Below are 15,847 nucleotides of genomic sequence, written 5' to 3'. Positions count from 1 at the left end.
GGGGGGGGGAGAGACAAACTACCACCCCTGAGTGACTTTCTTGGCTTCATTGAACATTTTATGGCAGATTGGTGGAGGGGAGATTCTGTTTCTAATATATCACTTTTTCAGCAGTGATAAGCTTAGAAAAAAGCCAATTATGGCTTTAAAAAAGAAAACTAGCACAAGTGACACAATAAAACAGCCTGCTTCATTGTTTAGTATCCTGCCACTTGCTGACAAAAAATTACTTGAGCTCTCTTATCTTGATGTTTCCTTCAAGAAGAAAGTTGCCGGAGAGGTTCTGTTGCAGTCATATAGCTTCTTGAGCAATGTACATGATTTCTGATCTTAGACCTTGCCTAATGATGGAGGTACCACCTAAAACCTTCGGGGAAGGGGCTCCCCCTGTCAAAGACCACATTCCTTTGGAGGTGCTCATCAGTTGGAGGCAGCATACTAGCAGGAGGTAGGGCTGAAGCCATGTTCTTCCTGTCTCCCCAGTCAGCCGGTTGCCAGAAGATAGATAGATAATAACACACAGCTTGCAGAGGACTTCTGAAATGAGGTGGGCAGGCTACAGATTACCAGCCCCTCATCTTAGACACCAACAGATATTTGAGAGGAACTAATAAACTGTCTCCTTGATAAAGGCGCTACACAGGACATTGCTTTGTGGCAGTCAGCTCATTGGTCAATCTAGACCAGTTTTGTTGACATGGGCTGGCAGCAGCACTCCTTGGCCTCGGGCAGGGATCTTTCCCAGCCTTGCCCCCTTTCAATTAGAGGTGCAGGGTACTGAGTCTGATTTCCCCTAAGTTAAGCATGTTCTCCATCCCTGGGCTATGGGCTCTTTTTAGCAGCTGCACAGCCTCTAATTCAGGGATGGGGGACCTCCAGATGTTGGCGGCCTCCCAACTCCCATCAGGCTCAGCCAGCAGGACTGAAGGGCAGGGATGAAGGGAGTTGTAGCCTGACAACATCTGGAGAGCCGCAAGTTCCCCACCCCTAATGTAATTCTATATTTGTTTTAATTAAAATGGAAGATTACAGGTCAGACAGATTGCATGTTATGGTAATCATCTCAGCCCTACAGTATAAGGAACCTGCTGCGTCAGGCAAAGGCCTATCTACATCATCATTCTGTTTCCACAGTGATCAACCAGGTGCCTTTGGGAAGCCTGTAAGGGCAGGAACACATCAGCACTCTGCCCACCTGTGATTCTGAGCAATAGGTATTCAGGGGCATGATGCCTCTGACAGTGGAGGCAGAACACAGCCAGTGTGGCTGGTAGCAGAATATTAGGAGTTCCCCTCTTTTCCCCCAACTGAGAATCCCCGCTGAGTATGCAAAATCCAGAATGGACTGCCCTTCTACCCCTTAATGTTGCCTGCTTGTTTCCCAGTTGCCTTCATGACTAACTTGAGGACTAGAAGCATGCCTTCGAAAAGGCTGGCAATCTGCGTCAGATGAACCATGGATACGCAGCAGTGTTTTGTACTTGTGAGAGATACGCTTTGCTCCCTGCGGCTACGTTTCCTCTATTTAGGACAGACGCATAGAACCAGAATCAGAAGGGAATCAAAGGTCAACTAATCCAAGCTCTAGCTCATGCAGGAAATCCACTACTACAGCACCCCGATAGGTGGCCATCCAGCCTCTGCTTTAAAACTTTGTAACAAAGCAAAGCCCACCATCTTCTAAGGCAGGTGTGGGGAACCTTTGGCCCTCCAGGTGTCGCTGAACTACAACTTCCATCCCTGGCCACTGACTTGCTGGGGCTAGTGGAAGTTGTAGTTTAGCAACACCTGTCCTACGGTATTAGCTTACTCCCACCCGCCGTGGTGTCAGCTGCCTTTTTCTAGCTGCATTCCCTTGCTTCTACTCTTGTGAAAAGACAAGCTTTAGGGTGGCTGGTGGATAGTTAAACATTCAGATTTCAATTAGGTTAAATATTTATTGGTTCACGTGCCCAGATCTCTGCATCAGCAGATGGTATATTAGTGCTCTTGGCAGGCATTAAGCTGCACTTTTATCTCAGCCCAAGTGCACAGTGAGGATGGAAAGCAGCTGTACCTAGGGAACTGGGGTGGGGGTGGGGGTTGCTGGCAGATCAGGACCAGCGAACACAAGGTTCGTAGGGTCTTATATTCAACTAAGTTTTACTCAGGGCAGAGCCACTGAAGTGAATGATGCAACTTGGCCAAGTTCATTAATTTCACTGAGTCTACTCAAAGTAAAACTTTGCTGCATTCCAACCATAGTCTCCACTCAGCCATGCAGATCCCCATCTTTTCCAGCCTCACCGATATCACAGGTTGTTTTGAGAATAACATGGGTGGAGGAGGAAGCTTCTATGAAGGGGAGATTGAAATGCAATAAAAACAAGTTTGCTCAGTCGGAAGGCAGAGAGTTTGGGCAAGGAGGGACTGAATGAATAACAGCAGTCCAGAGTTGGCTGGAAGAGGTGCCACAAGCATTTCTGCAAGGAGGAAAGCTTTTTTTAATGATGTTGGGTGTTGTGGATTTGGAACAGCATGTTTGCTTCTGCACTCTCATCCACTCAGCCTGCACTGTTTGTAAATAAACAGATTATTAGAAAAGATACTCTGTTCTGTTCGCCAAAGGAAAGTTTCCTTGTGAAGACTACGGGAATGTGAGACAAGAATGTGAAACACTTGAGTCCACAAAGGAACACATGGCTCTGCTGAATTTTGTTTATTAGGTTTTCTTTTATTCTTAAAATGCATATAAAATATTAAAAGGCCAGGTCAAGAAGGTGAAAGGGGACTTTGGGGGAGCCAGCACATATATAATACTGTTACAGAAATATCATTGGAAGGAACCAGTTTTTAATAACTTGCAAGCAGGCTGCTACTGGAGAAGCGAAATCTTTCCCATGTTTTCCAAATAATTTTGTGCATAATTACTATGGGGCAGGAAGCCAGGATTAATCCTCCCAGTTTAAGAAAAATGGTGGATATGATTAGCTTTAATCCCCCACCCTATGCTGTTTTGGGGGAAAGTACAGAGTATAACCTCAGACTGTGGGGGGTGAGGTACTCCTTTAAAGTGGTTACTGGCTGGAGGGGAAGAAGAAAGTGATGCTGAGTTCTCACCAGGGTCATTTTAACACATTCTGCAGAAAAATGGGGGTTTGTTACTGAAGGTGGACTCAAGAGGGAGTTATAATCACTTGTGACTCCCTGAACAGTGGGCAGGTATTTTGCAAGTATTAGCAAATGATTTTGTCCAAATCACAACTCGCATTTTTAGGCTGCCGCTTAAAGTCTTAAGTGAAAACCTAAAAATACATGATTTTAAGTGTGCGTAACATCACATGCAAAAATGCCCTTATCTTTCATGGTTGAAATTCAGAAGATGAAATTCATTTTTTGTGGTGATATCAATGACCAATTTCAAACTCTGCTATCTTGCAGGCTCTGTGCATAATGTCCCAGCAGTTAAGAAACAAGAGAGAGTTGCAGATTTTTCAGTTCATGACAAAAAGTTCTGTATGGACAATGTGATATAAGTCCTACTTTCTATTATTTTTGTGGCTTCAGTTATTTCAATGAATTTATTAGGTTCCCCCCACGTTTGATATTTTAGCTTCCAAGTTGCAAATGTGGAAAGAACACTGATTATTTTTTATTTTAAAAAAACCCCACAAGAAACATATTCAATCCTCCATTTTTAAAAATGGGGATTAAAAGAAAAAAAGAATGCTAGAAATGTTTGCAAGTTTGAGTTTTAATGTGTATTTCCATTTTTGCCAAATCTGAAAAATCAAAGAGCCCTAGGAAATGCTAAGTGCAAGATGACACCCCTTTAACTTGCTGTATTATGTGGAAGTACCCGATAACATGCAAACAAGGGGTAATACACTCACAATGCAGAATCCCAGTGGACCAATCCATGTATCGCATAGGATTTTGTACCGTAACTGCCTTTGAAAACTGCAAAGAGTTAATACATAGCTAAATTCAGAGGAGAACAGGGCTCCTTCCAAGGCAAGTGGGAGAGATCATCCAGTTGATGGTCACTCCTTTTTCCGAAGGTGGATGTAAATGATTCCACTGATAAGAGCCAAAGGAAAGGACAGCCACGCCAGCACAAAACAGTAACCAAAAGACCCACCCAATGGTCGGTGATGCTGGAACTCTTCCACGTGGGTGGTGTAGATCACGGCAGCTGTGAACACGGAGATAGCTGGAAACAGATCCAAGCAGACAATTAGCACTGGATCCCTGGCTACATCTGACTGCCTAAAGCTGCATTCAATGCTCACATCCTCACCAGGTATTTAAAGCTCCTGGCTTCCCCCCAAAGAATCCTGGGAACTGTAGTTAAGGGTGCTGGGAATTGTAGCTCTTTGAGATGTAAACCATAGATTAAAGCCAAGCGCTTTAAATGTACTATCCCTTTGCAACATGACAATGAGATCCCAGGGGACAAATCTCACCGGCATCCATATTGGTATCTGCACTTTGCGTCTCAGCATCGAAGAGAAGAGAACTATAACATATTTCAGATTTATCCAGTAGAATTACCCCAAAAGTGGCAGCATAGTTAGTAATTTGGTGTTGCTGGATCTTGTGGTATACCTGCATGGTTCTTCCTCCTACATATCCTCACCACTTCCTCACAAGAGCAGCTGCTACACATATACATGTCCCCCTCCATCACACTGCTTTACCCCGGGCTGCACTCATACTTCTCCCCATCCAAAGTATTACTTCCTTTCTGGCCCCTATGCTGCATCTCTCCCTGTGAGATTTACTACTCGCCGCCAGCTAATTAAACTGGTCTCTAAACAGCAAATTACCACACCATACTTACATGTAAGTATCTGGAAGATCCCAGTGGCGTAGAACAGGCTTCCCCGCTTCATGGTGTAGAGTTGGCACATGAAGATAATGAAGGCTAAGCTGGAGAAGAGAAGACTTAAAACCATGAAGGCTTGGACTGCCTGAAGCCATGCTGTGGGGGAAAGATAAGTGTGGGGGTGGTGAGAGAGGAGGAGACTGTATACTGTACATGCAATAGAGAAGCAGCAGTTAATATGATGTGCAATAGCCTTTGCGGTACTCACCACTCTCAGAGACAGGTTTGCAGTCCCAGCCGCTGCTGTGGTTATTATGTAAGCAATCATACCAGATGTTCACGGTTTCCTTGTCAGGCAGGACCCACCAAGACTGGAAGAGAATTGCAACGGAGATTTTAGAAGCAGGCCTCCAAGGAGGGCTGGCTGGCTGGCTGAGCTTTTCTGTTGGGGAAGCCAAGTAAGAACTGACTCCAACCAAGCAGTCAGCAAAACTTTACAAAAGCCTGTTATTTCCCACCACAAATGGCTTGCACAGGTCAGTGTGGCCAGTGGGCTGATAACATTACTGGACATGCTTGGAAGACTAGTTTTCAAAGTTCAAAGGGAGTTTGCTTTTGAGAGCAATCTTGAAAGTGATAAGCACCAAGGTAATGGTTTTCTCAAGGCCTTTCCACACCTAACGTACCAACAAACATGAGATGAGTTTGGGACCACATAAGAGGGAACTAGCATTAACCATGGCTCTCAAGTGTATCTCTATGATTTGTATGATAATGTGTGTCTCCAAACGTGTTTATTATTCTTAATAATAATAATAATAATAATAATAATAATAATAATAATGTATTATTTGTACCCCACCCATCTGGCTGAGTCTCCCCAGCCACTCTGGGTGACTCCCAATCGAGTATTTATTTATGGGGTCAGTAACTCACTGTGCCTAAATTCCCAGGGCTAATGGCACTGCCCTTCTTTACTGTGCTTTATTATCCCCCTGCTGCAGATAGGGAACCAAGTTTGAGAGAGGGCGGTTTGCCTGAGACCTCCTAATAAGCTACACTGCATATATAATAAATAAATATGTCTGTCTGTCTGTCTGTCTGTCTGTCTGTCTGTCTGTCTGTCTGTCTGTCTGTCTGTCTCGGGGAAGCTCAGAGTGGAATTACACATGATTGCAAACCCAATCTTTCTATTTAAAAGTAATGTAGAAGTGGGGAAAGGAAAATGAGTGAGTGGAAGGGGAAGCTTTTTAAATCGTTGTCTCATTCACTGATTCTCCTCCATAATTTATTTTTGCTTCTCTTGCAGGACCTTATTTTCTAAGGCAAGGGAGTGGGGTGGGGGCAGCCAAAGGGCTGCAGGGGAGAGCTGACAGATTGGGGAATGGATAGGAATCTAACCTACAGATTCTCCCTTGCAAACCCTGCTGGCTCCAATGATGAAGCAAATGCAAAGTTAGCCTCATAATGTGTTGTTTCACTCCCAGATACACCATGAAAACCTGGGGATTCAGCTATACAGAGTCTGAGTTTTAATTGTTCCTTTTTTGGTAAGGAGCATGTCATATTCTATCAAATATGAAGTATCTGCACGAATAAAAGAATAATGACAAATGTAAGTAGTCTGTGCAAAGCAGAAGAAACATCCACACTTACAGTACAGCCCATAACTTATGTTAATGGGTGTGCCATTCCATTTTCATTTTCAATAAGCTGTCATCTCACGGAAATGCGTGTCAGGGCTTAACGAAGACAGTGAAGTACACACAGACACAGTTGATGAATAAATTGTCAGTCCACCCCCAACACTGGCTGAAGATGCAGGCTCTAGCACAATTATCAGTTTAAAAAGTTAACAAAACACCTTGAGTCAGGAGTAGAAGCGACAAAAAGATTCCAAGGCTACAGCTGCCAAATTAAGACACACCAAAATAAAATTAGGACTCTTCTTCCCTTTCCTTTTTTTGTCCCCAGGGACCAGAATAAAGCAGTACAGAACCAAAAATAAAAATAAAAATCAATATTGAGATCAAAATAAAGGAGGCAAAGCACAAAAAGTACTAAAGAAAATTGGCTCCAATTTCTCACCTATCAGCATAGTCCTAACTATGTCTACTCAAAAGTAAATCCTATTATATTCAGTGAGGCATACCTCCAAGCAGTGCTTTTAAAAAAAATGTTTAGGGGTACTCTCATTTTCCTACTCATATTGTACTGCCCCTAAATGAGGCTAAACTTAGATTCACAAAATGTTTAGGGGTATGCACGGCCCTGCGTCCCCCCAGAAAAAAGCACTGCCTGCAAGTCAGTGGGGTTGGGATTGCAGCCTATTTTATGCCATGTCAAAAGCAGAAATCCCATTCTAAAGAAAGCTATCCTCCACAATAAATTAACTCTGTGTTCCCAAAGATTAAATGCCTCATTCAGGAGGGAAGTGATAAATAATAATACGGTATTTATACCCCAGCCATCTGGCTGGGTTTCACCAGCCACTCTGGGTGGCTTACAACCCTCTGATGGGTTCCATGTACTTGAAACATGCTACTATCCAATAAGTTGGAGAGCTTCAGTGAATCAACATTTTCCTTTCAGCACCTTCAGAAACTGACTGTCCTTTTTTGTGAGGGTGGGGCGGGGGAGGACTATGGAGAAATTTAAGGGCTGGGCTGGGCCCTTGGAGAGGATTCGGTATCCAGAGCAGGAAGAGCCAGCCAGCACCAACACTTTCAGTCGGGGCTTCTCTATTCTCCAGACCAGCTCCAGGGTCCCTGACAGATGGTGGGCTCTGTAATAATAAATTCAGCACCACCTACCGTAGCAGTACTGCATGGGCTTTATGAAAGATCTCCCCGGATAGGCAGCCCACAAGAACAATGTACGTAGTAAGAATCACATTACAAGCACACAGAGATTGGTTGCTTCCAGGGTGAATGAAATTGTTTACCACACCTGGATTAAGGATTGGTATGCCCACTAAGGCACGGGGCCAATAAAAAGTTGCTTCCAAGAGCCAGATGTGGCTCACAACAGGCTACCAGCTGAACAAACCTATAACAGAGGAGGAAAACAAGATGGACCGGGAGCGACAGCTTCTGCGTTCTCTCACCTTGTCCAACGTGGCGACGAAGAGTAAGATGAGAATGAGGACGTGGAGGGCAGTGACTGCGAAGAGAAGGAAACCCATCTTGGCAGCTGGATGCTGGGGAGAGAAGGGTGGGCAGCATTAAACAAACCCTTGCAAAACGGGGGGGGGGGAGAGAAAAAAACCCGAACCTGTTTCCCGCACTTAATATTAGGGATAGGTGAGGGTGTCTAAAATCTGATTAAATCTTAACAGACTTTCCAACTCCATACCTCCCACCTTCTTCACTCAGAAATCTTTCCAGCTCCAGCCTGAGCAACTAGACACCACTCTGTTCCTCCTCTGGAATGTAAGGGCCCCTGGTTTCCCATTCTAACTCCCTCCCCTCCTCAGACTAGTAGAACCCATTCCCCCAAAGTCTTTGACTTGCAGAAGGCCTGTCTCCCCTGCCACTTAAGAGAAGCCAGAAGGAGTCCTGAGGCTCAGCCCCACTATTCTCACCCACTGCATCACTCCCAGAGGACTTGCAAGCCCCAGCTTCTAAGCACATACTGTACATTTCTGTCTAGCTGTTACCCATACCTCATTGGGTCTGTCTGGGGATATCTAGAGCTCCGAGCCCCTCCTTGGACACGCCATATTTCCCAGCCCCCTCCAGCCCAGAGAAGCAAGGAGCTGGGCTCATCCACCCAGCGCACATTCCTGTGGCTTTAGGCTTTGCCCTAATGTGATCCAGATGTTGCAGAGTCATGTGAGCCCTGGGCACGCCAGGGGTGGAGGTAGCAACAGCCTGGCTGTGTCGCTGCCTCCTCCTTCAGTCCCACCAAGGGGCCCTGCCTTTCAAATAGCAGCAAGGGAATCCTGATGGTATACATCAGAAACTGCAGAGCAGCAAGAAAGGCAAAATGAAGTTGCAAACATGAGGTCAATTTTAACAACAACAACAACAACAACAGCCTGCAGCAGCAACAATTCTACAGTTTCCGACTACATATTCTCAGTAGTTAATTTCTTAAATTAACATTTAAGGCAGGATCATACCACTTTAAACAGTCACGGTTTTCCCCAAAGAATCCTGGGGACTTTAGTTTGCTAAGGGTGCTGAGAGTTGTTAGGAGACCCATATTTCTCACATGAAGCTACAATCCCTAGAGTGGCTTAACAGTCAATACCTATAAAACAGGGATGGGAAAACTTTCTCAGCCGCCAAGCCACATTCTTTTCTGGGCAACTTTCTGGGGACCACATGCCAGTGCCACGTGGAACCAGAAGCAAAAGTGGCTGAGATATTCATGTAAATTTCACCTGTGTACATTAAGCTACTTTCTGCACTGACCCTCACATCCTGCTCCAGCCTCCACCTAGGCAAGCAAGAGGCATTATCAGAGCTCAATGACACATTCCAGCCAGGCAAAAACTGTCAAGAGGGATGTGAAGCAAAGTTAGTGAGAGGGTGTGGCCTGAGGTTAAAAAAAGGGTGTGATCTCGGTAAAGTCACAGGGGCCAGATAGAGCGGTCTAGAAGGTGAGCTTTGGCCTCCATGTCTGAAACACACATCCCTCCCACCCACCCCACTGTAAAGTATTGAAGTCCTATATCATGGCCTGGTACTGAAAACAAGTGCTTGGACTGAATCCTGGTTCAAATTAAGCCCAGTCCATTCTCCTTCCAGATCCACAAATGCTGCCTCCTGGTCTTTCATCTGTCTCCAAAAAGATCCCATCTCAGAAAACTTAAAAGATTCTAGCTCCTACAGTTAAACTTCAATGCTCTCATTTGAAGCAGTAGCACTTTAAAGGGTCACAGCTTCCCAAGTGCTTGTTAGGAGAGCTACAATTCCCATAGTTCCATGGGAAGAGGGTATTGGGTTGTTAAACCATGCTGAGAATTGTAGCTAAAATTGTTACTAAAATCTAAACTCAAAGCAACTTGCAGGGCCATGCTCATAGGGTGGAGAAGGTATGCTAGCTGTGAGAGACAGAACTTTTGGTATCTGCTTGGGTTGATCTGTTTCTCTGCTATCTGGGTATCTTACCATGCACCACATGACTAGGTTTTCACGCTATTCTAATTCCTCTACAAAACTGCAAAATTATGCTAGCTTCCACCAACTTTTAAAATTGTGTGTGCATGCCCTTAATTTGTAAACTGGATACGAACGCTATATGGTCTAGAATTTATATTTGGGGTTTTTTTTAAAAAAGAAAAAAATGTTCTCTTCTGCTTTTTGTTTCCTATGAATAACATTTGCAAATGACTCATTCCAGATTGAAAACGCACTCCTCTTTTGAACACTGCCAACACACATACACATATGTCACTAAAATTTTCTGACACTGGCAATTAACATCTGACTCCTAGGCAGAGAGGTCAGAATGCATGGATAGGCAACCTAAATTGCTTGATTACAGAAGAGCTCTTTAGAATAACTTGCTTAGTTTTTCTGTGAGAATACTAAAAACAATGTTAACAATAAACAAGCATCCACAAAATAATGGGTATAAAAACATATTAGAATTCACAAAATGGGGAGGGCACAATATAATACAATCCTAAGTATGCACATTCAGAAGCAAGCGCCACTGAATTTGATGGGACTGAATCCAAGAAAATTTGTTTAGGACAGTAGCAATGCAGCACAAATCCTGCATAACTTTACTCAGCAAGGTTCAGTGAGATTTATCCTACTTCCAAATGTGCACAGGACTGCAGCATCATAGTCCCACTTGCCTGGGAATAAGTCCCAATCAATTCAGCAGGACTTACTTCTGAGAAGTCTTGATTAGGATTGCGGTGTCTACTTTTTAAACAGATACAAAATCCTTTAAACAAATGCAAAAAACAAAATCATTGTCCTAGATATATCTTTAGGAATGAATATCTCCATCAATTTAAGGCCTGGGGTAATTTTCACACAATTAAAGGCATTTCAGCATCTCATTTCTGCTGCATATGAAAATTGCAAATGGGGAATTAAAAAACTGGAAGAGAGACCAACAACAGCATTTACTTTTCCATTGTAACCATCCAGTTTAATCTTAAACCTCATACATGAAAAGTCCCTTTAAAAACCTAGGCTGGATTTTGTCAGCTGTAATGTTGATCTTAGGTAAATAACTGAAGTATATAGGATGCTAGGAAACCCATTTTGGAAGGAGCACGCACCCCCATAACGTATCACATTATCCCAAAATGCAATACACGCTACTTTGGAGAAGGGGCAGCATCTGGGGATCTGAGAGGTTCCCTGATTTCCAAAACCTCAAGCACGTTGTTATTGAAGGCAGACAGGGGTCTGGGGGGGGGAGGGAACACCCCCCCGCTTTTGTTTTAAGTTTCGCAGCTACCCCTTTATGGTGCGCCATGAGTTGGCTAAAACGTGGACGATTCAGGAGGTGGAGCGGGTGAGCTTTATGGGGGGGGGACCTCCATTTGCAAAATTTGCCTTTTACAACGACCTTCGTGTATCGGCCTAAGCAATGCATTTATCGGACTCCATATAAAAAGCGCTGCTAAGGGACATTGGGGCTATCGTCTGTCCGAAGCAAGGCTGCCTGAATTCTCTCGGGGAAGGAAATGGATCATAGCGACGAGCGGATGAAAAAGAGAGGATTTTGGGGAGAGAACGCAGGGTCCAGAGGTTTAGAGCAGGGGGAGGGGCTGGCAATCTGACAGAGGGGAGTGGTTTGCTAAGGCTTCTCCTCCCCCCAGCCCCAGCCGCAGGCGTCAAATTGATGCATCTCCCGTTCAATTCTCTCAAATCCCTTTCTATTTCCTTTATATATATATAAAAAAATCTGGCTGTCAGCTCTTCCGAGCCTAACTGGTAAGATCTCTAGGTCTCTCTTCCCACCCCCAAACGGGAACATTATGGGATCCTACCTAGCACCCTGCTCTAATCCCCCCTCCCAAGGTCTCGTTTCCCAAATTCTCCCTCGAGAACCCAGGAGTTTTGGCACCCAACTTTCCCCCTGGCCCGTTGGATAGGTACCTGGAGGTGCTGATGGAGGGTCTAGGACGGAGGCAGCTTCCTGCTGCTCTTGTTGCTCCTGAAGTTTCCTCTCTTCACCCCCTCCTTGGGGGAAAAAAACCCAAAAATCCCCAGTTTAGCTCATCCACATCGCACCAGGCTCACCGAGCCCTGCCCTTGGCAAATGTCCACGTGGGTGGGACCAGAGAGCGCGTGGCTGGCCAGATGCCCCGAAGAACAGAGTTGGGGAAGGGTGGCTCATTTGGGAGGGCCCGACTTCTTGAAAATTGTAGCGCCCCTCCTCCAGTTGTGTCGTGTCTCTCTTTTGCCGCTTTTCTTCCTGGCTGACAAGGGCTCGGTCTGTGCTTCAACAACTGCACGGAAGGAAGAAACTACTCAGTCTTTTTCACCATTTCACTTTCTTTTCCGGAAAGGGGGTGGGGTGGGGAGAACCTTAATCTGCCTGTCATGAAACTATTAAGACACAGAAGCACTGCCGGGTGAAAAGGGGGGTCTTTTCCTATTACTGACCCCACACACACACATGCCGCACAACAATTTTATTGTGACATGCACTTTGGTGGACTGGAGCCCACTTCTTCAAATGAATTGTCTTCAGAATTATCCTCTGTGTGGACTTGCCAGACCAGCTTTTGGACATTCATCCCGATTTGTTTGCAGGGAGGTTAGATGGAGGAGAGGTTGGGATGACCATTGTGCAAAAACAAGTGTTATCCCACACTTTCCAGTAAGTTTCCCTTTCACCTTACTGGAAAGAAAAGGTGGGGGGATTGGACTCAAAGAAGCTGCACAAGACCTCTCATTCAGCTATAAATACACAACCTGAATTTACTCGTTTGTGATTGAATTTCGTTTTAGCAACAGTCTGGAAGCACCCACAGAGAGGGGTCATAAATGTAAAGAGGGGCCAAAAAGTCACAAAAGGCAAATAGGTACACTCTGGCATTCCATTACAAAGCTTAAAAGTAGTATATAACAACTGTCCATACCAGTAGAAAGACGACATCTTCCTTATTTTGCTATGCTACTTGTAGAGGGAGATGAAAACCTGGTCTCCGTTTAATCTTTAATGAAGTACTGCAATCACATTCAACCTTGGAGCCTTGGAAGGAAAATATGTTTACTGGAATAGGAGAGAAAAGCTGGAAAGCATATAAGAAGGGTCCTATTGGGTCAGGTCAAATATCTATCTAGTTCAGCATCCCATTTCTGAATGTGGCCAATCAGATGCCCCTAGGAAGACCACAAGCAGGGGGCAGGCTCTCCACTGTGTCTGAGCAGCTTTCATTACTAATGACCATTGATAGACCTATGCTCAATTTACTTGTATAAATCTCCCTTTAAAGTTCTCCTACAGTCATTTCCAGACAATCTTTTGATTGAGCACTCTTCTGCCTTGTCTGTGGTGAGGTTAAGCAAATCTTGCCCGACACTATCCAGTGCATTTTCTCCACATTCTCCTTATTATAAAAACAATCAGATTTTTTGGAGTTTGGGGTCTGTTGTGCAAGGACTCCACCACATAAGCAAACTTTTTCGGCAGGGGGCCAGTCCACTGTCCCTCAGACCTTGTGGGGGGGGGCGGACTATACTTTGGGGAAAAAATATGAACGAATTCCTATGCCCACAAATAACCCAGAGATGCATTTTAAATGAAAGGACACATTCTACTCATGTAAAAACATGCTGATTCCTGGACCACCCGTGGGCCGGATGTAGAAGGCGATTGGGCCGCACCCGGCCCCCAAGCCTTAGTTTGGGGACCCCTGACATAAGCTTTAACTGCACAACCTGAATTTGCTAGTATGTGATGGAGTCCCACAGTGACTCTCTGGAAGTGTCCTAGGACAGTTAAGTGGCCGCCACTGCGTACATATTATACGGTGCTATTTTTCTGGGAAAAGAGGTGCTGAAACTCACCATGAATGCCTCCCTTGTTCTCTTATAATGGCAATGGTGCCCACATGAGAGGTGCCAGAACTGAGTTCCGGTGAGTTCCATCTGAAAAAAGCCCTGATATTATACATTTTATATAATAATTATAAAATGTATAAAGAAGTGCTTTCTACAATCTGTCCTGATTCTACCATTAGTCCAATTATCTGGATTATTGTATTCCTAGGACAGTCTAAAATTTACTGGGCCTGGGCCTCATCATCCATCCATCCCATGAAGTAACAAGGCTCATCACAATTCCTTCCCAAAACAATTATGGTGATCCAGCCCCAAAGTATTAATAAAATGAATGTGTCCCCAAGCATGTGTAGACTACCTCACTTTCACCAGTGGGTCATCCTACCCAAGTCTGATACTTCTCTGCCTCACATCAACAACTTATACAATGGGGCACCAAGATCAGGTGGAAATCTAAAGGCACACCTAGAGCAGCAATAGTAAATACCCTTATTAGGGAGTACGCTGCCCTGAATACCCTAGAACATTTCTGTTTAAATGTACATGGTATTGCACTAGAAACCTAGGTACAGTGGTACCTTGGGTTACAGACGCTTCAGGTTGCAGACGCTTCAGGTTACAGACTCCACTAACCCAGAAATAGTACCTCCGGTTAAGAACTTTGCTTCAGGATGAGAACAGAAATCGCATGGCGGCAACACGGTGGCAGCAGGAGGCCCCATTAGCTAAAGTTAAGAACAGGTTAAGAACAGTTTTAGGTTAAGAAGGGACCTCCAGAACGAATTAAGTTCTTAACCCAAGGTACCACTGTACATTGCTGTTAGCTTATTAATGGGAGAGTAAGAAAAGATACAAATGGGGCAGAATTATTTGTTCTGGGAATTGACATTTAAAGAATAAATTGTATCATGCAACAAAATGTAAATATTACATCAGCATTTAAAACACATGGCTTCTCCCAAAGAATCCTAGGAGCCATAGTTTTTAAAAGGTGCTAAGAATTGAAGCTGTGACTCTGTGAGGGATAAGCTATAGATCCCAGAATTCATGTGTGTGCCCTTAAATGTATGGTGTGTACACAGTCTGTTAAAACATTTTGGGAGGCATTAACAAAGACATTAACACAAGTAATTAATTTATTGTATGTGGATAGCTGCATGATTAATAGTATCAACAGTTGTAATCCAAGTTCTGGTTCCTAGCAATGGTAGAAAAAATCATGAAGAAATTAAAGCTCAGATTACTTACAATTTATTTGCAGTTTAGGGTACTTTATTTTCCACAAAAGGAAAAGGGAGGACTGTTCTGGCAGCATATTCACTACTCCGGAATGTGTAAATATTTTTAACATACCCTTGAGGTGAGAAACTGGACTGTAGGATTCAATAACACAAATCAGGATGAGTGCTCAATAAACAGGTAATCTGAAAGCGACCAAGGTATGGGAAGCTAACTGATTGCAGAAAACTCTGTAATGAAACAAAATACAAAGAAAGGATTCCCTCCCACCCACATTAAATGGTTCAACATCTTGTTACACACCACCCCAATGTCTGAGCGGTGTGAGATTCCAGGGGTACTAGGCATGCTTACCAGGGTCTGTCTTTCCTTTTGGACAATGAGGCACAGCAAAAACTGTGGCGTCTTTATGATATACTAGTATCATGAAGCCCGTTAAATTAATGGGTGCTAGAATTAATTAGCGGGGTTCCCCCCCGTGACTCACCCACCGCCACCACCTCAGCCCCTCACGCAGTCCCTTCCCCGCCCCCCGCCCCAGCCATCTGCCTCCTCAGCTTCCTCTCTCCCTCCCCATTTACCACCCTCTTTTTTCTACTCCTCTTCTCTCTCTCTTTCTCTCTCTCTTTCTCTCTCTCTTTCTCTCTCTCTTTCTCTCTCTCTTTCTCTCTCTCTCTCTCTTTCTCTCCCCTCGCTGGTCCCAGTTGCAGCAGCCCTTCCAACCCCCCCCCCCCAAAATCCACACACACTTCCAGGGACTAATTCCCCCTTCCCCCGCGGGTGCACCCGCCCGCCCGCCCGCTCTCCTGCTTTC

General features: G+C 44.5%; 1 protein-coding gene across 4 annotated transcripts; it reads right to left on the bottom strand.

Moving 5' to 3' along the window:
- Window positions 1-2,692: 2,692 nt before the first annotated feature.
- On the bottom strand, window positions 2,693-12,036 carry EMP3 (epithelial membrane protein 3 (MAM blood group)). Of its 4 annotated transcripts, none has more exons than XM_035134616.3 (5): window positions 11,881-12,036; window positions 7,914-8,006; window positions 5,076-5,178; window positions 4,823-4,963; window positions 2,693-4,192 (listed from the first exon to the last, which is right to left on the bottom strand). In XM_035134616.3, the coding sequence occupies exons 2-5, from the start codon at window positions 7,989-7,991 to the stop codon at window positions 4,023-4,025; spliced, it is 492 nt and encodes a 163-aa protein (XP_034990507.1). In that variant the 5' UTR covers window positions 7,992-8,006; window positions 11,881-12,036; the 3' UTR covers window positions 2,693-4,022. The 4 variants fall into 4 exon arrangements, with proteins under 4 accessions (XP_034990507.1, XP_034990509.1, XP_034990508.1 ...); XM_035134618.3 differs by lacking the exon at window positions 11,881-12,036 and adding an exon at window positions 8,472-8,618; XM_035134617.3 differs by lacking the exon at window positions 11,881-12,036 and adding an exon at window positions 8,162-8,555.
- Between the last annotated feature and the right edge of the window lie 3,811 nt (window positions 12,037-15,847).

The sequence above is a fragment of the Zootoca vivipara genome, chromosome 12 (assembly GCF_965207765.1).
Source record: "Zootoca vivipara chromosome 12, rZooViv2.hap1.1, whole genome shotgun sequence".
In the NCBI taxonomy this organism is placed as follows: Eukaryota; Metazoa; Chordata; class Lepidosauria; order Squamata; family Lacertidae; genus Zootoca; species Zootoca vivipara.
This window is presented reverse-complemented; position numbering and strand designations above follow the sequence as displayed.